Source organism: Microplitis demolitor, chromosome 3 (genome assembly GCF_026212275.2).
Source record: "Microplitis demolitor isolate Queensland-Clemson2020A chromosome 3, iyMicDemo2.1a, whole genome shotgun sequence".
NCBI classification, from domain to species: Eukaryota; Metazoa; Arthropoda; class Insecta; order Hymenoptera; family Braconidae; genus Microplitis; species Microplitis demolitor.
The window spans coordinates 4,365,092-4,390,551 of NC_068547.1; the positions used below are offsets into that span (position 1 = coordinate 4,365,092).

Below are 25,460 nucleotides of genomic sequence, written 5' to 3' on the forward strand. Positions count from 1 at the left end.
TAAATTTTATTATTTTAATTAATTTATTTAAAACTTATACATTGGCACATATCTGCTACATTCATATTTTTTTAATTATTAAAAATAATTTTATTTAAAAAATTTATTAATTTAAATTTTTCAACATTTAGAGTAGTCGCATGTTCTCTTCTCCATTTAAAAATGTCTCATTTTCACGTGGTTATTTTCTATGAGTGTGAATGTAGCAGATAATTGTCAATTTTTTAAATTTTTAAATGAATAAATAAAGTAAAAATTGAAAAATACGTATTTAGGTAATTTAACAATCAGTACGCGCATTTTTTTAAATTTAATTTTTTTAATTAATTAATAAATTTATTTATTTCAAATCTATAAATTGTCTCATGTCTGCTACATTCACACTCTAGATAAAGATTAAAAAATAAAAATGTCAGCAGTAGGACGAGTGTTTACACAAAATCTTTTAAAAAATTATCATACTTTTAAAACCCTAGGTAAAGTATAATATGCTTATTATTTATAGTATCAGTTATTTATTTCTAGATTTATAATTACTTAATTTGAGATTTATAAATTTTAAAACTTTATTTAAAATTATAACCTTAAAAATTAAATGCCGGATCGAATATAATTTGATATTTATGAGTAGGAAAACAGGCAAGATGTCTTGGAACACAAGCACCAGCAAATAAAACAACTGAAACCGACAAAGAATCAGACAAGAATAATGATGACGGATTTAATTTTTCAAAACCTCAAGATCGTGGTCCACAGGAGTATCGATTTATTTATCCCGAGTTTTTACCAGATCCAGCACCACAGCATCGTAATTATCTGAGAGAAAAATTAGAGCGTATGGATATGTTATCAAGGAGAAAATTTGTTGACATTCCGGAATTTTATGTCGGTTCAATACTTGCTGTCACTTATTCAGAGCCACATGCTCCAGGGAAATCAAATAGATTTGTTGGGATTTGTATTCAACGAACTGGTTGTGGTTTACGAGCTGCTTTCATACTCAGAAATGTCGTTGATCATCAGGGAATTGAAGTACGCTATGAGTTGTATGATCCAGCTATTCAAAAAATAGAATGTTTAAGGCTTGAAAAAAGATTAGATGATGAGCTGTTTTATCTGAGAGATGCACCCAATGAATTTAGTACATTTCCACTTGACATGCAGATGGAATATCTGCCAGAGGGAACCCCAGTTCCTGTTAATAAAACTATAGTGCCTTTGAAACCATTGCCTTGGAGTGCTAAATGGGAACAAGCAAATATGAAAGGATTGTCTGCTAATTTCAGTTTATTGACTGCAAACCGGTTGAGGAAACGCGATGTCAGTGCTAAGCCCTGGGAGAAATACGATCTTATGAAAATTTACAGGTAAAATTTAATTATTATTTGTTGGTTTTTTAAATTTTGCTTTGGCAGTGAAACCACTTTTGCAATCAAATTTTAATGAACTTTGACAGGCGTAATTTTTAATAAATAATTTCATTAATTTTTAAGGCCGTTCACAGACAGTGCCCCGATTGTGATTGTCTTGCAGTCACGGGGCGAAGCCCGTATATGCAGAATTCACAAAAAATAACTTTCAGTTGATATCAATTGAGAGTGAAACGAAATTTATGTAAATTTTAGCCTAAAAAATTTAAAAATTCAAATGAAGATTTTATTGAAATTTATTTTCCAAATTCTGACTAACTTTCAATTGATACATCAATTGTAAGTAATTTTTTTTAAATTCTATATCTCGGCGAAATTATTTCTATGCTGTACTATTTCCAATTTTTTAATTTTCAAGATAACCAAGAAAAGTTAGTTGAGAAATAAAAATAAGATTTTTTAAATTAAAAAATCTTATAAAAAATTAATTCTGCGGACCGAAATTTGTATTTTTTTTTATCATACGATACTCAGTGAACTAATCGATCCAATAGTACGATTCATGTGATAAAAACGTCAAAAAAAATTCAAATTTTCAGACTTCTAGATTTAGTTAATTTTTAAAAATAAACTTTTAACTCCCACTGCAGGATATTTTAATCCACTGCTGCGTATTAATTTTCAGGGAGACTATTCCTGAGGAAGAACAACAAGCTATTTATTCAGAAGTCTATACGAAACTACACAGCCTAGAGACATCAAGAAAGAAATTAAAACGTAAACGTGGTTTCGTTCGTCCAACTAAAAATGCGTAATTTTGTTTCATTGTATTATTTTTTTTTTTTTAATATTATCAATAAAAATTAAACAATCGATAGAAAAAAAAGTTCTTAGTATTTAAAACATTTGTTTTCACTTACATTTAATGACATACATGCTTTTATTTTTTTTTTTAAAATGTATTTTAATCATACGGAAGTTAGCCGACGACTAGTAATTTTTGGATTTCTTACAAAAACGAGCAACTGTAAAAAAAAAAAAAATTCAAAAATTGCACCTATAGCCTTTTTAATTTTCTACATGTGCATATTTTTGGTTTATTTTTTTTTCTAATTTTAATTGTTGAAAAACAAATCCAAAAATTATTATACGTCGGCTAACTTCAGTATCGTATTTTATCAATTAATTGTAATGACATCACAAAATCAATTAATTTTTTTTTTTATAGTAGTGGATATTTGTTTAACATACAAGATCTTTTAATAATTTTACCCTATGTACAAAAGAGTATTTTTTTTTTTGTATGGATTTTCAATGTGAGTCATAAAAAAGCATTTAATAAAAAAAAAAAAAAATTAATCATTACTATTTTTTTTCTCACAATATCGCATTGATTATCTGTACATTACGGAAAAAAGTATAATACTTTGCTTAAAAACTAATTATTACAGAAGAGCTCATAAAAACTGATACTATTTCCTAATAAAAAATATTATGGAAGCTATTAATGACGATTAATTATTTAATAATGAAATTGAGATTTATCATTTTCCTTTTTATAAGTATATACAGTTTTGGACATACTTTAATTTTGACATAGATCGAGACAAATAATTAGGCATTAAATCTATAGATTTATTATTATAAAAAGATTAAAAAAAAAAAGAATTGTCTTTTAGTAAAAAAAAATTGTCAGCTTAATGTAGTTTTTAATCATCTCATTAAATAATATTCACTTACAGTGAACATAATTTGTTATTTTTAATTAAATAACGAAAATAAACCAATAATTGTAAAATTATAAAGTTTTTATGTGGACAGTAGAGCGATATTAATTTCTTTGACCATTTTAACACGATTTAACATTTTTACAAGATGTTCTTTAGCAAGTGGTGATGTTGAATACCAAACTGGACTGTCTGGTACACAACTCCGTTCTGGCAGGAGATAAAATACATCATTACGTGTCTTAACACTTTCTGGACACTTAGATATATAAAATTCGTAAAGTTTTACTGGACAACGTAGTGGATTTTCTTCATTTTCTTGTTGTTCATATACTTTTTTCTTTTTAGAATTGGCTTCTGTAATAAAATTATTTATATTTACTGAATTTAATCACATACTTGATAATTAAAAAATAGAAGTAATACAAACCTAGAGTTGATTGGGGTGGATAAAATCGTAAAAGTACGTTGCGTGAACCAGGAGTTTTGGCAACAGTTCCTGTATTTTGTACAATTGGATTTCGTTTCCAGTGTTTCATAATATGAGAAAATGATAACTGCATATGTTCTTCTACTGACTGTTATACAAAATATTAATTAATATTTTTATTTTAACGTTTTAAGTTTAAATTTTAATAAACTAATTTAAGTAAGAGGCCTAGCACCCGATTACCCCATGTGTTTGTATATCTATATTTAGTAAATATAGATATACAAATACATGAGTGATCGGATACTGGGTCTCTTACCTTATTTGAAATTAATTTTACAAATATTTATTGATGGTTTACATTGATCATATCAATCAAAGAATTGAGTAAACTTTTTTTATTTGTTGATCAATTTAACACTTATTTATTGTGATATTTTATTTAACGTTATATAGAGTGATCTAGTCAATAAACATGAGTAGTAAATATACTTTGTATATTTATAAATATATGAAATTAAAGTTTACTGATACTTGTAATTAATTAGTTAAGATAAATTAAAATCTCATTATTATTTGTTTGCTCAAATGCTCAGGGAATTATCCCTGGTAGTCTGACTCTACTGATGCTCCATCAATAAGATTGTTAGCAAGCGCAGCAGGCTAAATTTCATTGCCTAAGTGTGAAAGGATTTGAGAATAACTGCCTTCTGCATCCGCGATGCCAGAAACTCAACTTGCGACGAACAAGTTGGTATTCTAGCCAATGTAGATACAAAAGACTTTTATCTCTCCCTGAACGCCAACAATGAGTACGACGTTTGGCACGGTAGCCTGGGTGAAGTTTGTTTCGAAAAGGAGATCCTGATATATCTGTTGTTTGTGCTCTTATTTAACCGTGATCTTATATTGATGTTATTATTATTATTGTTTAATTATGAGTTTATGAAACGATCAGAGATTGATATTTTTTGCAATGAAGGAATAATGGCTTTACTGATCAACAAAACTAGTTATCCAGCTATCATTAAAGTAATCGATATTATTCATTAATAAATAATAATTACCGTCAAGTTAAAGTGCTTGGTATTGAAAAACATCAAAGTGTTTAATAGTACATGAGGAGAATGTGCTCCAAGTTGTTTGCATTCCCATAAATGTTCTTCTTCAACCCGTGTTACAATATATTCTAAAATTAAAAAATGATTATATCAAATATAAGTATTTAATCTTTTATATATTTACTTATTTATTTAAATAAATAAAATAATACTTACGGGCGTCATTATATAAAACAGAAAATTTTTTCGCCACATCATTTAAACAATCAGTAAATTGTTCATAATATGTGTCAGTAAAAATATTATCTATCCTATTATTTTCAAAAAGATATTGTTGTATTCCTAAACATAAATAATAAATTGTGTCAGGTGCATATTCAGCTCCATTAGGTTTTCTCACTTCCTTAACAAAATGACAAAGTGAATAATTAAGTTCATCAGCAGTCAATTGTAAAAGATCCGTTTTAAATAATTTTAATTTTTTAGTCGCTGTTATTTGTTTCTCTAACTCATTATTTTTAGCAACGACCCATTTCCTCCATGCATTTACACCAAAAGTATATTTCAGTGCCATATTAGCGTCTGGTTTTTCAAGTGGTTCAGTAATCGTAGCTAGGCTTGTTTCTGTTTCTGTTGCTGCTGGTGTTGTTGTTGTTGTTTTAGTTATCGTTGTTCCTGTTCCCGTTGTTATTGTTGTTGTCGCTATGGATTCTTCAGGCGAAGTAACATCAACATCATTAGCATTGTTACTGACAGTACTACTAGATCTACGTCCTTTTTTAAGAGATCCACCACGTGTTTTACTAAACGGAATGACACGTTTTCTTCCTTTATTTATGGCCGCTGATTCCGAATTATCAGTAGAATCACTAGCAGCATTACCTCCAGTTGATTTTGTAGAATTTTGTGCAGCTGTGATAGTATTAGGTGTCAATGCAGCTTCTAAATCAACAGCAGCGTCTTCTAATTCACCTGTTGTCATTTTCAATGCTTCTTGTAACATATCATCGCCCAGCGTATTATTACCATCAGCAACTTCGCCATTATTTTCATCTGCTGAATCTGATGAATCACTGTCAGTTTTCTTATCCGTAGCTACCATTTCTGCCATCATGAGCAATTCTGCTTCAAATGGATCCGATGGCATTTTATCCTGTATCCTTTTCAATTCTTTAAAAATACCCTTAGTACTGTTGCGTGTTGTGGGGATAAAAATAGGTACAGGTATTGGTAATGGAAATGGTACAGGAACCGGAAATGGAAAACTCCACATGTGTACTGGGAATGGAACGTAAATGGGAACTGGAATAGGAACCAAAATTTTGGGAATTTCATCAGTTTGAGTTGATTTTGTACAAGGATGAGGTTTTACTGAAACACCCTTTGTATGCATCAATGGTTTGCACTGAGTCATTTTATTATGAACTTTAACTGGACTGACTGGTCTTGTTATTACTTGTTGTTTGTAAATAACTTGAGTTGCATTAGCATTTAAATTAGTTATATTATTTGTACCGACAGAAATCGTTGTTGGATTTTTTTGTGATAGTGTAACAGTTTGTCCATTAGAAGCTAAACTTTTAACTGATGATATCACAGGCATTGACTTTTGACCAGCAATTGTTATATTCGGGACATTGACCATTTCATTTGATTTTTTAGTTGTTGTCTGCATCTGCATTTGATATTTTGCTGGATACGTACGCTTAGGTGTACCAGTTGGTACTGGTACTGTTGCTGTTGAAGTTGTTTTAGGATCATCACCACCAGGTATTGTTATTGGTGACTTAGTATACTGTCCTTGGAATTTCATTACACAGTCGTAACAACAAAAATTACGTATTGTAGCATCAGACATTGTCAAATGATATTGAGCTTGGGAAAATTCTTTACAAAAATCACAATTTATACGCCGTGATGAGACAGCATTCATTGATACTTGATAAAGCGTTAAACAATTTAAACTACACATCGTTATGACTGATCCATTTTTTAATTCTTTTTTAATCATATCAAAATTATATTTTTTAACTTTACACCAATTACATGGCACTATTTTACGATGCGTTATTATAAATATATTAAGACAAGTTTTATTACAAAACGTGTGCGCTTCATTTTGATAAAATACAACAGTATTTTTCTTTTTTCCTTGATCAAAATATTTTTTACACGTTGAACATTGATCTGGATCAACTTTATTAACAAATTTAAATGCTGCGAAACATGGCTCACTGCATATTGCCACTGGCGCTAAATGATTAACTTGTACTTCACAGTAAACTATTTTTTCCTCCTGACAAACGCTGCATGATTTTTTTTCAGGAATTGGTGGTTCTGTTGAATTCATTTTAGAATATTTCTCCATACAAAATTGAGTACAAAAATCTTTAAATTGTCCTTTGTCACCAACTGGCGCCAAAAAACCATCAGAACCAGAGCTTATGTCTTTTTGACAGTAACTACATACTTTTAGACCTTTTTTAAATTCTTCCAAGCATGTTGAACAACAAAATTGACGTACATCATATCCAAAACGTACGCAATATTTACCTAAACTCATTGCTGCAACATTACCGTTACAGTTACGACAATAACTGCCGTACTTTGTTTGAAATTTACCCAAGCATTCTTCGTTACAAAACTCCATTGTTTCCCATGATAAATTACGCTCGTCATTTGTCTCAACAATCAATAAACAATTAGCACAGCGTTTTTCATACTTTGAATTAGCTCCGTCACTTGGTATATCTGTTGCTAAATTGTTTGTTGATGCATACGTACTTTGACATGCTGACGAACAAAATTTGTGTATCTCATTGCCTACTTTTAGCTGATGACTGCATACTTTTTCACTCTTACACTGCTTACAAAATTCAACTCTACTTATTTCTTCTACTTCTGAGTTCTTAGACTCAGCTTCTACGTCAATAATATTGTCCACGACTTTTAATCCTACTTTTCTAACTCCTGTAATTTTTTTTGAATCTTTACTTTTATCTTGATCACTATCTTTTTTGCTGTCTTTGTCTTTTTCTTTTAGATTTGTTGCAGCAGTGGATAGAGATGATGCTGATACAACTGTTAGAGTTGGTGCAATTATCGGAGCATCACTAGCTTCTTGATTAACTTGTACTTTGTTTACCAAAACTAATTTTCCAATGGATTCAGGAGATAGTGATTTAGATTTGTCATTTGATCCAATTATTTTTTCATTTATTTTGTCAGTAGTTATTTCTTTATCAGTCGGTTGGTCTGTTACTATTTTAGTATTGTCTGGAACAATACAGAGCTCGTCGTCTTGACCAGGTAAAACAGATGACTGATCTCCAGAGCTTTTGGTTTTATCTTCATCTTTTTTGTCTTTATCTTGGTCATTGTCATCAACTTTATCATTTTTACTAGCAGTGCCATCGTCTTTGTCACTTGAATTCGTCAATTCAATGGTAATTTCTTCAATAACTTTTTCTACTGAATCTCTACGATTTTTTGAAGATGATTTAAATTTATCAGATTCACTTGTCGTTTCGTCATTATCAGGCACTGATGATTGATAACTATCAGCAGGATCTGTCGAGTCTTTAGCACTTAAAATATCCTGAAGATTGTCTGCTTGATCTCCAAGCTGCTGGAAATTAATATTCCGTTCTTCTAAATCCACTGTGTCCAGTGATTCTGAATCAGCGGCAAGAGCATCTCCACCAAATGGATCTTCAGCGTCCATTGACTGACTTTCAATTTGAGATTCATCTTGTTTATCTTGAACTATCTGGACAAATTCTGTATTCTCTGGTTGCTCCGATGACTTACTTGAGTCTTCTTTGCTTTGACTTTCTAAATCAACTTCCACTGAGGTCAGTTTATCTTCAGAACTTGCTAAAGAATCTTTGTGTGTCTCTGAAGCATTTGAATCTTTATCTTTGTCATCAATGATCTGAAGATCATCAGTCATTTTATCTAAACCCGTTGAATCAGTTGTCTCACTTGGGGAATCAACAGATACTAATTCAATTTCAGCTTTTTCCTTATCATCAGCGGACTTTAATAAAATATTTTCAGCTTCTTCTACATCTACTGGCGCTTCTAATCGATCCGTTGATGTTTTGGGTTTATCCATTTCCGGTGCATCAGTTGTTTTATCATAATTATCTTCTACTTTATCTTTTATTTCAGTATCAGTCCTACTAGGTACATTCATCATTTCTACTGAAGTTTCACTTGGACTTCTTGATCCAGTAGATACTGGTGCTAAAGAATCAACATCAGATTGTTTAGATTTATCACATTCATTAGCAGTATCACTTAAACTGGTAGATACTGTAGTTTCATTGTTTACTAATTTATCAATACTTGTTGTGTCATTAGATGTTATTTTTTCATTATCTACTGGTTCTTCACTGCTGGCAGCTACTTGAGTATTGTCAATTGTTGAATTACTTGGGGAAGTATCTTTATCACTGGAACTTTCAGCAACAGCAACACTCGTTTCGTCGTTTTTTTCCATTATAGTTTTTTTTAATTAATCTAAAATATACATTTGAATTTTTAAATGTTTATATTTATAAATAACAAATATTTAACAAAAAATGATAGTTAGCGGACATCTGACATGAGTGTGAATATAGCAGACAGCCAAATTTAAAACTATAAATAGAGTATATAATTTAACAAATAAAATTTATAAAAAAATGCCCTTATTAGTTTGGAAATTTTTTAAAAGCGCATTTTTTAAAAATTTTATTTAATCAATTATTAACTTTATTTATTAATAATTTAAGTTTGTTTGACGTCTGCAACATTCACTCATCATCTGACAATTTTTAAAACTTTTAAATAATAAATTAAAATGTTCATAAAATAAAAATAAAAAAATACATGCTTAGAAAATTCAAAATTCAATACATGCATTTTTGAAAAAAAAATCTAAAAATTATTAGACGTCGGCTAACTTCAGGATCATTTTAAAAAAAGTATGAGTGTGAATATAGCAAACATCAGACAATTTAAAAATTATAAAAAAGTAGAGGAAAAAATTAAAAAAATATTTATAAAAAATGCACTCATTAATTTTTTAAATTTTTAAATGCGCATTTTTTTTTAATTTTATTTTTTTCATTGTTTACTCTATTTATTAATAATTTTAAATTTGATGTCTGCTACATCAACTCATAAAAAAAGTTAGGTTATGATATTTTTTTTATTTTTTTTTTCCAGTGACATTGAGGTTAATTTTGTAAAAAATATTTACAAGAATCGTGATAAATTAATAAGTGAATTAAAATTTGAGATTTAATGACTTAAAATAGTAATTTTGAATTATAAAAAAATAATAAATAGTCGGCATAAGTGTGCAATAAAATAGCCGCCAAGTCATTTTTCGATAAAAAAAAATAAAAATAATTTTAAAAAAGTTATTTTTTATTAGTAAAATGAATAATTGATTGAGTATAGATAATATATAAATAGTCATACTTGTATATTTATCAATGTTTGTAGATTTTTTTAGTTATAATTTTTCATGCAGAACATTATTATCGTATCGTTAAATTACACACATTCTCATTACACATATATATGAATTAAATTTACAACAGGAGCTAACAGAGGATGCTCGATGCTAAAAAAAATTCTAACACACCATCAACAGCTACGCATAAAGGTGGATTTTTATTTAACAATAATGTTATTTATATTTCATTATACGGTTTAAAAAATACTATCTTTTAATTGGCTGTTTTTCGTAAAAGTTACGTCGTTACATAGATAGAAGACGATAACAGGGTTACCAAAAATACAAATTTTCTGAGTCACCCCATCTATAGTCAAAAGTAGCAAAATATGTTGACAAGTCACCCAATCATTTCCAAGTTTAAAATAATTCTATTTGCTTACAGTTTATTCTTATTAGCCAATTCGAGTACACGATAATTTACCGCGTAAATTGAAATTAATTTTTTAAAAAGTATTATTGTAAATATTTTTTTTTTGTAGTGAGAAATTATGATCCTGAAGTGAACTGACAATTCAAAATTTTTCAACTTTTTTTTTTCAACAAATAAATGACGAAAAAACAAAAAACTTAAAAAAAATATGCACATTAAAAAAAAATCATTGTAATGTCTTATACGAGGCCTGAAAAAAGAAAATGATTAAAAATGTATTTTTAGCTTTCCAAGGTGGTCAAGTACCTTAACGAACTAATCTCTAAAGTATCACGTATATGTTTTTTAAATGTTAAGAAATAGACTAAGAATAAATGTTTTCATGTTTTGATTTATATTTTTAAGCTAGGCCTCACTATCAAGGTGAAGGTTACAAGCGAAGCGATCGACTGCACTAATCGAATTCACTGGGTGTTTCCTTAGGTCACTGATTGTGACATCCCAGACAAATGTGGTGCAGTATAGGAGGCCAGAATATAAAAACAACTGGCACGCGTCCCATTTGGGACGATATGCAAAAAAATAAAAAAAAAATAAATATCAGCTTTAGTCATAATAATCAGAAGAAATAACAGGATAAAAAAAAACTACAAGAGCGACAATGATTTTTTGCGACTAATCGGTGATATAAACAAAGTTTCTAACAATAAAAACAATGTTTTCTATAATACTTTCAATATTTTATTTTTTATTTTGTTGTCTAATTTAGTATCAATATATTTTTAAAATATAAAATGGATAAAGACCCTGATTAAACAAAACGATTCACTGAATGATTAATGTATATCTATATAGTATTAAAATTGAATCGTTTTGCATTGTTTTGAATCATTTCTAATCGTTTTGAATCGTTTCTTCTAATCAGAAGAGTAATCAGAGCAGATTTAACATCGGTTTACATATTTTTTATGATAAAAGCATTGTCATTATGAATATCAGCATGATTTGAATAATTAGATTCCAATAAGACCTTGAAAGACAACATTTCACGAGATCGATAGTTTAAATTTTCACAGAATAAATTTAAAAGATCAGTTAATGATTTTATGGTGTATAAATTACTATCCAACTCGTTGCTTTTAGAAATAGGTTGAATAGTTGTTACAATTGTTTTATCATTTTTTTGTATTAGATCCTTTATCTTTGATTCAACTTCAGTCAATACAGATTTGTTCTAAAAAAATTAACAATACAAATAATTAGCTAATTCCATGATTTACGGCAATTAATAGCAATACTTACAGTCAAAGACGGAAAAATAGTTGAAGGATTCCAATCATAACGACAAGCTATGCATTCACACAAAAAATTATAGTCATCTTTAAGCTGTTTTTTTCGCTTTGCCGTAGGTAGTTCGTCAAAATTTGGTCCGTAAGATATGAATAATTGTTCACCTTTCTTAACTTGTCGAGTGACTCGGAATGTCATTATGTTTCCATAGTGTGCGGGGCACACATTGCTAAAACAGCTGTGATTAAAAAAACTTGCAAAAGATCCAAGTGAATCTCCTCTTTTCATATCAATAAATGGCATAGACAACTAAAAACAATATTTAAAAAATTTAAATAGGTGAACTCATATAATTTAAGATTTCTAATCTATATAAGCTTGGATACCAAAAACATTCAAATAGTTTTGTAAAAACGTGGATTTGCGTACAGAAAAACAGTTTAGTGAGCTAATGTGTATATTTCTTAAAATCAACGATCCCAAAAAAACTGCCCACTCATTATTTATACAGTCTCGTATGTCATTAATCCCATCACCTAATACTGTAGATGATGAAGCAAAAGAATGAAGAATGTATACACTGCTTAACAAAAGACCTTCAACTTCTGATTTTTCTCTAAACGAAACATCATGAACCAAAGAATAAACAGTAAAATATTCCGAGCGGTCATGTAAGCCATGGGTTAAAACTTTTTCAATCGAATCTGAAATATCATTGAGGGAATACAATTTTTATTTTTGAATATGGTCAAAAGTAATGAAATACCTGACATTTCATTGATTTTTGCAAGATTATTTTTTAGTGCTTGTAATGAGCCTGCTTCTTTAATTGCTTTTATCGTTATTCTTACAGCCATCAAATCAAGCCATTCACACTGACCCATTGACAATAACAGAGATATAATTTTACATTCCATATCATGGTATTCATTCCATGCTTTATCTCGGCAATCTTCATTGCAATAAATAACATGAACACAAGTCTCGCAAGATACACTAGACCATGTACGTTTCGAACAATACCAGCAATAGCTATACCATAGATGGCGAGAATTAATGAGCGCATAGGCTTTTTGTACAAAAACAACTTCGCCAACTTTAATATCTTTTGTAGCAACAATATGACGTCCATAATTTTCAGAATATTTTAGCTCTATAGCACTGGAAGCTCCCACTATTTGAGGATTATCTTGAGGTGTTGGTGGTAAAAATTTGCTAAAGTCGTAGTGTGTGAATGATGCGTTTAGCGAATAATTTTTCAATAATAAACTCAGAGATGTTTTAATCTTTTGTTGACTTGTTTCATCTATTTCTGACATCCAACACTGAGCTTTAGTTATTGCTTTTTGAACTTCAGGACGCATTATTGGTTTAATTGCCCATAAAGCCTTAGCTTGACGAGTATATAATTCCGTTTTCAATTCATTGGGATATCCGATTTGTGAGGCTCTCTCTATATCTTTCAAGCAATCTTCATAGTAGCCTTTATTGAACAATGCAACTGAACGGTCACTATATGCTCTAGCTAGTTCGTGAGACCCAAGAGGTGCAAAAGCAATAGCTTTAGAGTACAATTCTATCACAGATTTTGACGATTCACTTATCATAATTTTATTTGTTTCAGTTATTATTTTCATTGCAGCTTTTTTATTTTTAATATTCATGTCTTCTATGCCTGGAATATCAGTGACTGTCATACACCCTAACATGTATGCCATTATTTCTTCTTGATTTTTTAAATCTTCAGGAATGTCGTTATCCACTGAAATTTTAACGATAGCTAATGGAAAGGATTTTGCTTCAGCCATATCTGCGATAGTATGAAATATAAAATTTATTTACTGTGCGTATTAAATTATTCTATCGTCATTTATGTAAAATTACAATATTACACGACTGACTTTTTATTGATGAATGATTATCGACAGCATTTAATGGTATCAACTGATTTGAGCAAAATCACTTGCATATATTATATTTTCTTGTATATATTAATTATAATTATGCAATAATATTCAAATATTTTAAACCAAGAGCGTGGCATAACTCGATATAAAACATAAGAGTTTTCATTTCAATTCATTTCATCATTTATTTACATTTAAATATTTTATAACTTTTTTTTTCACAATTCACTTTTTAAATTTGTAAAATCTGACGATCTCAAAAATAAATATGAGATTCTCAATAAGATTTATAATGCTGATTGCAAGACATTAATTTTGTTTTTAATACACCTGTAAATAGATTAATAATTTGATTATACAATATAAAGTTAAAACAAAAAAATATTAACAGTAGACTTACTTGATTTAAATTTATTTATTTGAATTAAAAATCTAATTTATTTATCAGAAATAATAAAACTAAGAATAAAACAGTTATAATAATTATTAAATCTCTGTTTGGATGGGTATCAATTAAACGATTGAACTATAATATAAAGTCGATATAAAAGTTTTATTTGCAATTCAATGTCACGTAGTGACTGCTTGCGAGTATATAAATATATCAAATTTATTTCATATTAATTTATAATTAAATTGTCTTTCAAATGATTCGCCCATTGATTTATTATGAAATAAAACGAATGCTATAATTATGTGGATATATATTTAAAATCCTCACAACGGATTTCAAAATTTCTGTATTTTATTTTATCCCGATGGGCACGTTTTTTGTAAGTCTCAGCTTTGAGTGCGCTTGCGTATCTCGATACGCGCGGTAATAGAGTGTATGTATTATATTTTAAAATTAAATTCTGTTATTTTTAAATTAATAACTATTTTTAGAAGTAACTGCGGATAACAATATTTTAATTGATTATTTAACTACGCGAAAAAAAAGAGATGTTCCCGGGTCGAAATATCCAGCCTCAATCCAGCCTCACTGAGTAAAAAAAGCATTTTGAGCCTTAAATGATGTTCAAAGATTCTCAATAAGCCTCGATGAGCCTAGATATTTCGATCCGGGTTGCTGCAACAGAAATAGGTTCTGTAGCATGAGTTTGTTGCTGCAACAGGATCCGCCTTGTTACAGTTACAAGATCAGTCCTGTTGCAATCACAGGAATAGTCTTGTATTCGTAATAAGAATATGAATTATACATATACACCGGTTACTGCACAAACTTTCGCGCATGTTTATTTCATTGTATTATATATATTTATTAAACTAATGACAGCTATTCAAGCATGGAACTGAGTAGCATTCTACGTAGCCCTGATTCCCATGCTAAGTAGAAATTTTTACCATTTTACTTGTTTCAATGTAACATAGTAATCATTACCAGAAAAATGCTAACGAATCCTATTCTACATAGCATTATTTACTATTTTACAAAAAATGAGTCTGGTTACTTTGTAGAATGGTAATTATTATTATTCTTCTTTCTCCGTTTACTACAATAAACTAACATAACATCAATAAATATATACAAGGAAATTATTTTGAAATTAAACACTTTATCGGATTCTGAAATTTCAGATAAGCAAAAAATTTCACAGAAGATTAAATAAAAAAAAACAAAAAAGATAAGCAAATGACCCCGACTCTCAATGACCTATGTCGTGTTTAATTTACTGACGCATCTTTCTCTAATCTAATGTGTATTCATTACTAAATAATTGATTGACGACATGGTAACTTAGACGAACTTGAAAATAAATCTTATTTCATTTCTATAAAGACGTGTTCACACTTCGGAGCAGTAAGATGGAATTAATTCAATTATTTATTTTTATCGGTGGGATTTTCCTCTCTAGCTGCAATAATGCTACAATTGAAGGTACAGAATTGAATTTATCTTTTTTGTTTAGCATACTTTAATACTTAATAAGTTTTTCGTATTTCACCTTAGTTTTGACTTCTTGCGCTTTATAATTTAATTCGAATAAGTCTAAACCAAGCCTAAATCAAGTTTTATTTTTGACCTGGGTAAAAAAGCTATCGTCTCAATAACTATTTTTTTTCATGCCTCTTCGTTTACTGCTGTGTTGTTATTTCTAGTTAAAATGCGTTGTTATTTTAATATAAGTGATTTGTTAGTTATGAGTTACTGACTATTAGAATATTAAGAAACACAATTAAAAATCTATTTTAGGAGATGATACAAAGATGAAAATGGCACAAGGAGAAAAAAAATTAGGTGACCATATTCGATTAATACTCAAGCATTATCAGCAACCGGATCCTATCGGAATCCCGGGTGCCCCTATATCTGATCCAATGACAGTTCCAGATATGAAACATTCGTTTTCGATGTATACTATGGATTTGAAATCCATCAAAATATATGGTCTCTCGAAATTTCGGATTGAACACGTACATTCCGAATTAGCATTAATGCAGGTAAACTGTAACTGTGACGTAAAAAAATTCGAAATAAAATTTTAACAAAACATTATGATTAGCACTGAATAAATTTTATACAATTTTATATAAAATTTAAATAATTTTCAGAAAATTTTACAAGATTTCAGAAACTTTTATAAAATTTTAGAAAATTATTATCTTATGACTGGATTTGATTTCATGAAATTTCATACAATTTTATGAAATTTTATAAAACTTTATAATAATAAATAATGATAAATAACTTCATTTGATTCATACTTTTACAAATTTTTAAGATATAAAAAATCATTTGAGTGCTCATCACCCAAACTCTGTAATCGGCAAAATTCAATTAAAGATTTGTTTCTGAGTTCTTAAAAAAGTTCGAAAACATAAACCTAATAATTAATTTGAATTCTCGAAGCTCGAAACTGGAAATTTTCAGAGCCTTGTAGAGTCAGCCATTTTAAAAAAATGAAATAAATTTATAAGGTTTCAGCTACTTTGAGTATTGAAACGGTTGATGTTCGAGGAGTTTACACACTTTCTTCCTGGCTGCCAGGATCATCATCTGGCGATTTCACTGTTAAATTAACCGGAGTAAATGTTCAGGCCCTCGCAAAACTTCAAGTTCGAACAGATGGAAAACTTAATGCCCAGGATATTGATATGGATTTAACATTTTCAAAGATTGATCTAGATTTTAAGAATCTTGGCTTTTTGGGATCAGTGTTTCAAAGTGTTGTTAATTCTCTAGGAGTTTTTATTTTCGATAGCATTAAACCATTCATTCTTAAGGAAGTTAATACAAATATAAGGTAAAGATAATATTACTATCGTAATTGATATCGTTACTCCATAAAAATGGTGAAAAATGACTATCATATAATTTTAGAGGTGAAGTAAATAAACAGATATCTCAGTTGCCGCAGTACTTTCCAAACTCTATTTCGCCTTTTGACATGGCAGTTGCCGAGGCTCGCAAACAAGTTTCTGATATGGGATATGACCCGTATAGAATTAAGGATTACTCTCAGAGTGTTGGAATTTTTACTGTTATCTCAAGCCATACCTGGCTGACTGGGCTTGCGAGTTTTTATCGTATGGGTAACATTACACTCACTATGGAAAATGGAACGGTGAATTAATTATAGTCATTATCTAAACAATAGTATACTTTTATTAGTTATTATTTATTTCGAATGAAATAATTCAAACTAAAGGTTTATGCAATGATTGATGTGGGCACACAAGAAATCGAAGGTAAAACTCACTGGGAAATGGGTTTGATCGGGGGTTATCTCTCTAGGGGTGGAACAGTTTCATTTACGGTTCAGTATTTACGAGTGCAAATAAAATTAAGCCAACCTGTGGATACCCGGAAACGTGCATCTCTAGAAGAGCTTAATATTGAGCTTGGTAATATTCAAACAAGAATACACGGTGCGGGTACAGTAGATTATATTATAGAAGCTGGAATAAATATATTACCTAATTTATTACGGTATGTTTAAAAAAATTTGTCATTATATAAAATAATATAAGTCTACCCGGGTCAACAATAGAACTTGATTTAGACTTGGTCATCTTAAATCGAGTTTTATTTTTGACCAGGGTAGATTTTACTTTTGTAATTCTTTTTTTTTAATTTGGTTATAAGATATCAAATCATGGATGCCATGGAGGGACCTATCAAGAGACGGCTTCAAGATGAACTTGATAAGGTGGATGTAGAAAAACTGATTAATGAAAAAATTCCGGAAATTGAAGAAAAAATAGATTTTATTCGAGAAATGACTCTGTCGGAAGATACTGTCCTTGAAAAATCGCCACCACCTTCGCTTGTAGATGAAGAGTCATTTAATGAAAGTGAAGAAGAAAGTGATTTTTAATAAAAATCTTTATTAAGATAATTTTTTCAGTTAAGTTGTCATAAAATCGTAATATCCATCATATTTTAGGTTTTTTGAGTGCTAAGATATCGATGAATCGTTATCGTTAATTAAAACTTTATGAAAATATCGATTATAGTGTGTTTTTTCATACAAAAGTATGAAAATTAAAAGAAAAAGAAAAGAAACCAGGGAAAAAATTTGATTTATTTATTTCGCAACATTAATTTATGAATTTCAGCGAGAAGTTTAAAAAATTGTATGCAATAAAAAGTCATACCTCGAATTGTTCCAAGTGAATCGACACTGAAGACAGCTTACAACCATCGGCTTCGTATCTCTGAATACATCTAGTACTTATTTATATCATTACTATCAGAAAAATTTTACAAGAAATAAATAGTTGATATAAACGGTTACATATTATATAAAAAATTATATCTGTAAGTTTGTTTGTTGCGAAATATTACTCCGTACTTTAAATTTATTTTTATAGAATTTGTCTTCGATAATTAATTTAATTAATAATCATTCTAATAAATTTAACAATTAAATATAAATATTTATTAAGATGTATTAATACTTCTATAGAATATATAAAGTAGTAATGTAGTCACGACTCGTTAAGTTCCCCCAGTGGAAAAGGTTTTGGTGATGGCTGCTTGTACTTAAATCCTTCAACATATCTATCGATTTCCGCAGCTTTGTGACCGTCTAATGATTCAATTATTCTTATTTTTTCTGCGATCTCTTGGTGAATTATTGGCTGGTACTTTTTCCCGAGACCCAAATGCTCCATGTCATGCAGAAATTCAATACGTTCTTTTATACCTCGTGTTACTATAAAAAGTATATTTTCTTAATAACTAACATCTTATACAGCTCCATGCTAAGTGCAAAGCTCGTAATAGTAGTGTAGGAATACCAAAGTAAGCTACCACTTCTGCACATATGCTTAGCACGGCAATATATATAAATATAATTAAAAATTATCACAATATATATATATATATATTTAAATGAGGAACTTACAGTCTTCTAAAATATCATCACTATTCGGAGGTAATGGACCTTTTTTCGGCTTATGACGGATCGCCGGACCATGTGGAGTCTCTGGCATATCTTTGCCAAATGCCATCATGCATGCCAAATGACGTTTCTGTTTCTCTTTATTCACTAAAAATATGTTTTTTGTAAGAAAGAAAAATAATTTTTTTATCACATAAATTATACTTTCTGTATACTTATAGAGGGTTATTATTTTTTTTTTATATACTTACATAATGGTGTAGTACGTCTATATTGCTCTCGTTCATAAGCTCCACTATTTACGATAACTTCTTGAGATCTTCTTTTCCAATATGAAGATGGAATTACCTTAACAAAAACATTTTTGTTCATTTTTTTTAATACTCGTCAGCTACTTGACGGATCGATTTCAAATATAATCAGTTTTAAGTCTTGATTAGTTTTTTCAATTGCTGTCAAGAACGCTCAAATCGTTTAATTCATTCCTAAAATATCATTGGACAAAAAAAATTTACACATAAACACGGACGTCCATTAGGAAATAGTCGGAATAGCTTCCTGTGACCTCAAAACGACGAGATCTGATGAAAACTCGATTTTTGAAAATCGAATCGAAACCAATAACTTGCCTTCTTTCGAAAATTTTCAATTTTCATAGCGGAAAGTTAAAAAAAAAATAGAGTAAAACAAAAATATTTTTTTTTTTAAATTTTCATATAAGTCCAAATACGGGGCTATCATATATAGCCATGCATGATTCGTTTTTCACGAAAATAATTGAATTGTTAGTAAGTATCAAAATAATTAATAAAAATAAAATTACACGTGTGTGATTAACTGGCGCAGAAGATGAACGTGAAATAGGTGGCAATGATTCCCCACGATTTACTGCATTCTGTATAGACTTTCTTTGCAGCATTGATAACTTTGATTCTTCCATCAAAACTAAAAAGAAAAAGAAAATTTAATTAAAAATTTCTGACCACAAAAATTAACTAATTAATAAATTTAAAAAATGAAACAAACTTTTAATGAGTTGTCGAGTTTCTTCGCTGTACTGAGCTCGTGGTAGATTATGAAATGCTCCGACCCCGAGTTCAACTCGTTGTTCCTTTCGCTCCATTGTATTTTATATATACTTATATTTTTATTTGTTCAACTTCTATTCAATATTTCCCCAATTTTATTACTCTATAAATATGTACACTTCCAATATTTCCTTCAAATAACTTATTTTATTTAAATCATTATTCAGTATATTCGCTACAATGGAGCTTCCATTAATTGTGTTTTATAATTTTAGTTTATTAGTTTCGTTTGCTAGAAATTTATACGAATAGTTTCCATGGCAACTCGATTAATGAGTCTGAACTAAGAATCGTATTACCATTTATTATTTTGCGCTTCATATTTAATTTTTAAATTTATTTCATTGGAAATTCTCAAGCTAAAAAATTTTTATTCAAAAAAAATTACTAACTCTCCTACTTTATATTAACAAATAATTAAATTTATTTATTCAAAATTTTTAATAGTCTAGAATAAATATATTCATTCAATATAGTATATATATATTTTAATACGCAGATTTAATTGTTTAAAATGTAAAATATTTAAAATAAATCTTCAAATATATTTTAAAGAAAAAATTAATCTTTCTTGTGGATTTTTAAAAATAAATGTAATAAATTATTTTATAAATAATATGAAGCCGGTAGTTTTATATATTTTTTTTCTGCGAATATAATAAAACAAATTTAGCGAACGCGCATGACAGAACCCCGGAATTTCCAACCCCTAGAAAAACAATATTCGCATACGGGGTTGTTGGAGACTCAGTCTATCGGTCATCGACGTTTCGCGAGTTAAAAAAATAATCAAAATTAATTTATAAAGCACAACAGTTTAAACATAGGAACAAATAATTATTTTAAACTTATCAGCACATTGTTTATTTATTAATAATTATATTTATTTAACAATAATAAATCATTTTACTCATTTATTATTCACTTCGGGCGACCATAATACCAGTTATTGATTCACGAGTCATTACAATTTACACTGCCAAATACTAGTTTATTATTTATTTTATTAATTCAACGTTCTATATATTTTTTTAATAATTTATACTAATTGTTAATTCATTAATTTATTTACTACTTCTATTTTTTTTGTTAAAATTATTGTTTGATACGACAAAATAAAAGTAAATAGAAAATTTGAAATCGAGTAATTAAAAAAAAAAAAAAAATGAAAATTGGATTGCTGGGAAATTTCTTGCATTGTTTCAATCTGAAACAAGGCACTGTCTTAATTGCCATCTTACAATTAGTAAATTATTTTAAATTGTTATTGTTTTGTAATTTTTAAAAAATTAATAATTAATTAATAATTTATTGTATGCAGTTTGTATCTGGGATTAGTATGACTTTCTTCTTGTTGGCTTTGGCACACGCGATGGACATTCAAGAAATGGTTGCCAGAGATTCAGAAGAGGCACTTGAACGTGAAGCTATGGAAGCTATATCATCAATGCATCAAAATACTAAAAGAATGGATATTGCCCATCACAATGCAACAGGTTTCTTCATTGTCATGCTTAAAAATTAATTAATCAATGGCTTTATGCTGCAACAAATATGTATATTTATATTATCGTTAAATGTTTAACTATTAATTGCAGAAAAAGTATATTCTATGTATTGCGGATTAGTTATCTCAGTAATACATTTTATATCAACTATATTACTGCTTTATGGAGTTTTAATTGTGAGTAATTAAATAATTGGAATGTTGTTTATTTTAATTGTTAATTTAATATTTTTATTTTAACTAGAATAATCGTCATTTTATGGCGCCTTGGATGATGGTAATGATGACAACGATTGTTGCTCTGTTTTTATCATTGTTCCTTGTACAACAAGACTGTCCTTTTATTGCAATACTTGGTGGTAAAGCTGATATGATTGAACGTACGTACAAAAATATTCTAAAGAGGATAACTACTTACCTCTAAATATAATGAATAATTTTAAAGATTTTTTATTGCTGACATAAAATAAACTATCCGCTATGTATTTTAAATTAGTCGCTGAAAAACTTATATTAAGATGTTTAAAATATGTGTTTTTGTATCACCTGCATTGAAACTGACAGTTTGGTGATGTAGCGGTTTAGTAGGTAGAAAATTATCATGTCATTTCCGAGGGGAGAAACTCATTTATAGGCATTGGGAGTACCTACCAGCTGTGACTGCTACACTGTAAAATAATCGGGAGTGAATACGAATTTTATTTCAATCCGAATTCACTTTACTTGGAGCTCCGGAGTTTAAAACAAAATGATCCGCATACGGAGTAAATAGAGATTTTTTTTTTTGGACGGAGTGATTTAGGAGTGACGCGGATTTTATTTCAATCCGCATTCACTCCGTTCTGGAATTTTAATACTTGAATAAATTTATATTTAATAGAAACAGCTGTTAATTAGAAACATAATTATTTTAATAAATAATTCGTTCAGATATTAATAATTAAACTTAAAAGATCATGTTGTTAATTTATAAAATGTTTTAGTAACTCACTAAATTATAATTTCATATATATAATACGTAGTGAAAATATTAAATTATTGAATAGCTAGTGGCATAGTTTTTATGGGAATATTTTATATTTCGGTACAATATGCAATGTTATCTCGTGGTATGGTTGATGTAAGTCATACGACAGTTTGTAACTCAGTGGAATTTTATTTGTTAAAGTTTTATTATCAGCTGGTTATAATTTTTAAAAATCATTTCGCGCGAAAATATGGAAAGGGAGTTCGTAATTATTTCCGTACTCAATATAAATGTCTAAATATCAGATCTAAGCTCTTCACGTACTAGCAATTTTTTTTATAATTAATATTTTCTGAAACTTCCCTTCAGAGTGGAAGTCACACTGAGGAAATTAAGTAAATAAAAAGTCATCCACTCCGCGCTCACTCCGGATCACTCCGAAAATTTTTTACTGTGTAGGGTAAAAATAAAAAAAAGAATTGTTAGAATTTTAATAACATATTTAAAAAACAAATTCGCACAAATTGCATTTGCTTCATATATTTTCATTGACACAAATATAAAGAGGATATAGTTCAAAGACTAATTAACAATATGTAGTGGATACTTTGTTTTAATTTTTGTTCTATATAAGAATTTATAAAAAGCATTTGTACAAGAGTAGACTTTATACCTTTAAAAATATGTAAGCATTTTAACATTTTATTTTGAAAACTAATGATTAATTTTTTTTAACCAGGGATCGCGGTTCTATTTTTAATAACAATATTTTTATACATTTGGTTTGTGGTATACAGTACTTACAAGAGTCTAGAGATTAAAAAAGGAGGAATAACACATGAAATTCATAATGTGAAGAAAAATAAATATGCTTTAACACCTGGCGAAGGCACAAGTAATGGAAAAGTACGTTTACATTCAGGTACTCAAATTCCTTATGAAGTTTAAGACAATACTTATTTATAAAAGTAATAATAATAATAAATATATCAATTAAAAAAAAATATTCATGTCAAAAAAATTTTTAATCCTTTTGGCTACTCGTGTGATTTTTTTTCTGTTATTAAAATCAAAATAAACGTTAAGAAAACAACTTAAATAAATAATAATTTTCTGGAGTGAATTAATAAATATATATATAAATAGAAAAGTAGAATGGAAAACTTTGATACGGAAAACATAAAACGTAGAGACACATAATTGCATTTAATTAAATATAATTAATCGATCGTTATCAATATTTAGATAAATTGTAATCGTGGTACAGCTATTCTGCTTCTATTATCTTTTTACACGATAAAAAATTAATTGTAATGATAATATTAATAATTAAAAATACAGTCAATCGGATTAATTTGTCCATTGAGTACAAAAATGTGTTCTTCATAAAATAATTTTAGGCTTAAGATTTTTTCACGTAACAAAACAAATAAATAATAAATAAATAAAAATATAAGATATTGAGGTGTAATTTAAATATTTAAAACAAATTTATTTTTGTTTTGTTTCATTTAAAAGAGTTATTGTAATTTAATTTTTAAATTAAACATATTTGTGTATTTTCAATGTGATTTAAACTTAAAAAAAGCCTGCAAAAAGTGAATTAGCTTCTCGTCCATCTTCTTCTACTTCTTCTATGACTTATTGTTATTGTTCTGTATGTGTATTATGGATGTGCGATATATTTATTAATAAAGCTTACAATGTCTAATATAAGAATTATTTTTATTTAATACCTGTCAGTATTAAAAAAAAAAAAACTATTCATTATTTATCACAAGGTACACATGCTTGAGCAAGATTCTGGCGCCAGTGTCTTGAACATAACCCCTAGTCACTAGTGTCTTTTTCTACGTATGGGTCTTACGCAAGATCATGTAGCAAGAAATTGTCATCAAGACTTGTGCATGACTTACTCAAGACATTGTACACAAGAATATTGAATATATCTTGGATACGGTGCAGTCGAAAAGTTTCTGGCGCATTTCTTGCACCAGTAACTTACGGCAGGTACTTACGCATAGCTTGCTCAAGATTCAAAATTGACTTGAATCTTGAGCAAGCTATGCGCAACTATTTTCAACTATAGTCTTCCTCCAGAATTGAGTTATAATCTGGCACGAATTATTTTAATCAATTTTTTCATACCATGATTATAAATTTAAGATCATAATAATTTATGAGATATACGTACAGATGACTCAGACGGTATCCACTTGATGAAATTTTGATGAAATTTTTAATCAGGATATTTTATACTATTAATTATGATGAAAAAACTGATGTGAATGTATATATATATTAAGGTGTTCGCTCTACAAAAAAGGTCTTATGCTTTTTCAACAAACCTAATCGTTTAAAAGATATCGATGTTTAAGTTAAAAGAAAATTTTCACAAAATAACTTAAAATTTTACTTTCATAATAAAAAATCTTTTATACTTTAAGCGTAAATATCTATTTGATGAAGAGTTATAGAATTTCAAACAAAAAACATTATTTCTTAAATATATTAAACTCTGAGCTTCGGTATCACTTAAGAGTTGGATTTACGAAAAAAATGTACGAAACTTTTTTAAAGAGCGGTAAATTTCCTACGTAAATTAGTATTAGTTATAGTGGTACGCTTATTTTTAAACGAGTAATAAAAGTTTGCTTATTGTACTGAAATGGGAAAGTATCATTATTTAGGCAGGGTTAAACGGCATTGAAATAAATTTTTTTATTATTTTTGGGTCACAAATAAATAAATGATTTATGTCCAAGTAAAAAAATCTAATTTAGGGAATAACGGACACTCTAATATATGTACATATGTCAGGTATAACTTGCCTTATCACGTTGGCACACGTATTTTTCAACGAATTCTAATTTAATTCATTTG

The 25,460-nt window shown here is 28.7% G+C and overlaps 6 protein-coding genes across 6 annotated transcripts; 3 read left to right on the plus strand and 3 right to left on the minus strand.

Moving 5' to 3' along the window:
* The first annotated feature begins 310 nt into the window (after window positions 1-310).
* LOC103580669 (39S ribosomal protein L19, mitochondrial) lies at window positions 311-2,663 on the plus strand. The gene is made up of 3 exons (XM_008562503.3): window positions 311-476; window positions 632-1,367; window positions 2,056-2,663. The coding sequence occupies exons 1-3, from the start codon at window positions 410-412 to the stop codon at window positions 2,183-2,185; spliced, it is 933 nt and encodes a 310-aa protein (XP_008560725.1). The 5' UTR covers window positions 311-409; the 3' UTR covers window positions 2,186-2,663.
* Window positions 2,664-2,732: 69 nt separating this feature from the next.
* On the minus strand, window positions 2,733-10,243 carry LOC103580670 (zinc finger MYM-type protein 3). Its single transcript, XM_008562504.3, has 5 exons — window positions 10,061-10,243; window positions 4,805-9,112; window positions 4,595-4,716; window positions 3,528-3,675; window positions 2,733-3,454 (listed from the first exon to the last, which is right to left on the minus strand). The coding sequence occupies exons 2-5, from the start codon at window positions 9,090-9,092 to the stop codon at window positions 3,180-3,182; spliced, it is 4,833 nt and encodes a 1,610-aa protein (XP_008560726.1). The 5' UTR covers window positions 9,093-9,112; window positions 10,061-10,243; the 3' UTR covers window positions 2,733-3,179.
* A 1,182-nt stretch (window positions 10,244-11,425) lies between these two features.
* Window positions 11,426-13,568, minus strand: LOC103580760 (SET and MYND domain-containing protein 4). The gene is made up of 5 exons (XM_008562644.2): window positions 13,436-13,568; window positions 12,527-13,336; window positions 12,304-12,464; window positions 11,773-12,069; window positions 11,426-11,704 (listed from the first exon to the last, which is right to left on the minus strand). The coding sequence occupies exons 1-5, from the start codon at window positions 13,566-13,568 to the stop codon at window positions 11,426-11,428; spliced, it is 1,680 nt and encodes a 559-aa protein (XP_008560866.2).
* Window positions 13,569-15,372: 1,804 nt separating this feature from the next.
* LOC103580671 (uncharacterized) lies at window positions 15,373-18,431 on the plus strand. The gene is made up of 6 exons (XM_008562505.2): window positions 15,373-15,546; window positions 15,862-16,109; window positions 16,587-16,912; window positions 16,990-17,233; window positions 17,318-17,598; window positions 17,755-18,431. The coding sequence occupies exons 1-6, from the start codon at window positions 15,474-15,476 to the stop codon at window positions 17,984-17,986; spliced, it is 1,404 nt and encodes a 467-aa protein (XP_008560727.1). The 5' UTR covers window positions 15,373-15,473; the 3' UTR covers window positions 17,987-18,431.
* Window positions 18,432-18,535: 104 nt separating this feature from the next.
* On the minus strand, window positions 18,536-20,372 carry LOC103580672 (UPF0193 protein EVG1 homolog). The gene is made up of 5 exons (XM_008562506.2): window positions 20,042-20,372; window positions 19,839-19,960; window positions 19,267-19,363; window positions 19,019-19,162; window positions 18,536-18,826 (listed from the first exon to the last, which is right to left on the minus strand). Exons 1-5 carry the CDS (start codon window positions 20,136-20,138, stop codon window positions 18,600-18,602), a joined length of 687 nt encoding a protein of 228 aa, XP_008560728.1. The 5' UTR covers window positions 20,139-20,372; the 3' UTR covers window positions 18,536-18,599.
* A 483-nt stretch (window positions 20,373-20,855) lies between these two features.
* Window positions 20,856-24,345, plus strand: LOC103580674 (uncharacterized). The gene is made up of 5 exons (XM_008562507.2): window positions 20,856-21,349; window positions 21,425-21,599; window positions 21,702-21,787; window positions 21,855-21,990; window positions 23,317-24,345. The coding sequence occupies exons 1-5, from the start codon at window positions 21,269-21,271 to the stop codon at window positions 23,523-23,525; spliced, it is 687 nt and encodes a 228-aa protein (XP_008560729.1). The 5' UTR covers window positions 20,856-21,268; the 3' UTR covers window positions 23,526-24,345.
* The last annotated feature ends 1,115 nt before the right edge of the window (window positions 24,346-25,460 follow it).

Coding starts and splice junctions, on each gene's coding strand:
- LOC103580669 (XM_008562503.3), top strand. CDS start 410: ATGTCAGCAGTAGGACGAGTGTTTACACAAAATCTTTTAAAAAATTAT. Junction 477..631: donor TCATACTTTTAAAACCCTAG/GTAAAGTATAAT, acceptor ATTTATGAGTAG/GAAAACAGGCAAGATGTCTT. Junction 1,368..2,055: donor GATCTTATGAAAATTTACAG/GTAAAATTTAAT, acceptor ATTAATTTTCAG/GGAGACTATTCCTGAGGAAG.
- LOC103580670 (XM_008562504.3), bottom strand. CDS start 9,092: ATGGAAAAAAACGACGAAACGAGTGTTGCTGTTGCTGAAAGTTCCAGT. Junction 4,717..4,804: donor TGTTTTATATAATGACGCCC/GTAAGTATTATT, acceptor TTTTAATTTTAG/AATATATTGTAACACGGGTT. Junction 3,455..3,527: donor TCCACCCCAATCAACTCTAG/GTTTGTATTACT, acceptor ATTTTATTACAG/AAGCCAATTCTAAAAAGAAA.
- LOC103580760 (XM_008562644.2), bottom strand. CDS start 13,568: ATGGCTGAAGCAAAATCCTTTCCATTAGCTATCGTTAAAATTTCAGTG. Junction 13,337..13,435: donor GACAGTCACTGATATTCCAG/GCATAGAAGACA, acceptor AATCTGTGATAG/AATTGTACTCTAAAGCTATT. Junction 12,070..12,303: donor CTTTTGCTTCATCATCTACA/GTATTAGGTGAT, acceptor TATTGTTTTTAG/TTGTCTATGCCATTTATTGA.
- LOC103580671 (XM_008562505.2), top strand. CDS start 15,474: ATGGAATTAATTCAATTATTTATTTTTATCGGTGGGATTTTCCTCTCT. Junction 16,110..16,586: donor CCGAATTAGCATTAATGCAG/GTAAACTGTAAC, acceptor TAAATTTATAAG/GTTTCAGCTACTTTGAGTAT. Junction 16,913..16,989: donor GAAGTTAATACAAATATAAG/GTAAAGATAATA, acceptor ATATAATTTTAG/AGGTGAAGTAAATAAACAGA.
- LOC103580672 (XM_008562506.2), bottom strand. CDS start 20,138: ATGGAGCGAAAGGAACAACGAGTTGAACTCGGGGTCGGAGCATTTCAT. Junction 19,961..20,041: donor AACTCGACAACTCATTAAAA/GTTTGTTTCATT, acceptor TTTTCTTTTTAG/TTTTGATGGAAGAATCAAAG. Junction 19,364..19,838: donor CGCCAGTTAATCACACACGT/GTAATTTTATTT, acceptor GTTTTTGTTAAG/GTAATTCCATCTTCATATTG.
- LOC103580674 (XM_008562507.2), top strand. CDS start 21,269: ATGAAAATTGGATTGCTGGGAAATTTCTTGCATTGTTTCAATCTGAAA. Junction 21,350..21,424: donor TAATTGCCATCTTACAATTA/GTAAATTATTTT, acceptor TATTGTATGCAG/TTTGTATCTGGGATTAGTAT. Junction 21,788..21,854: donor TGCTTTATGGAGTTTTAATT/GTGAGTAATTAA, acceptor TATTTTAACTAG/AATAATCGTCATTTTATGGC.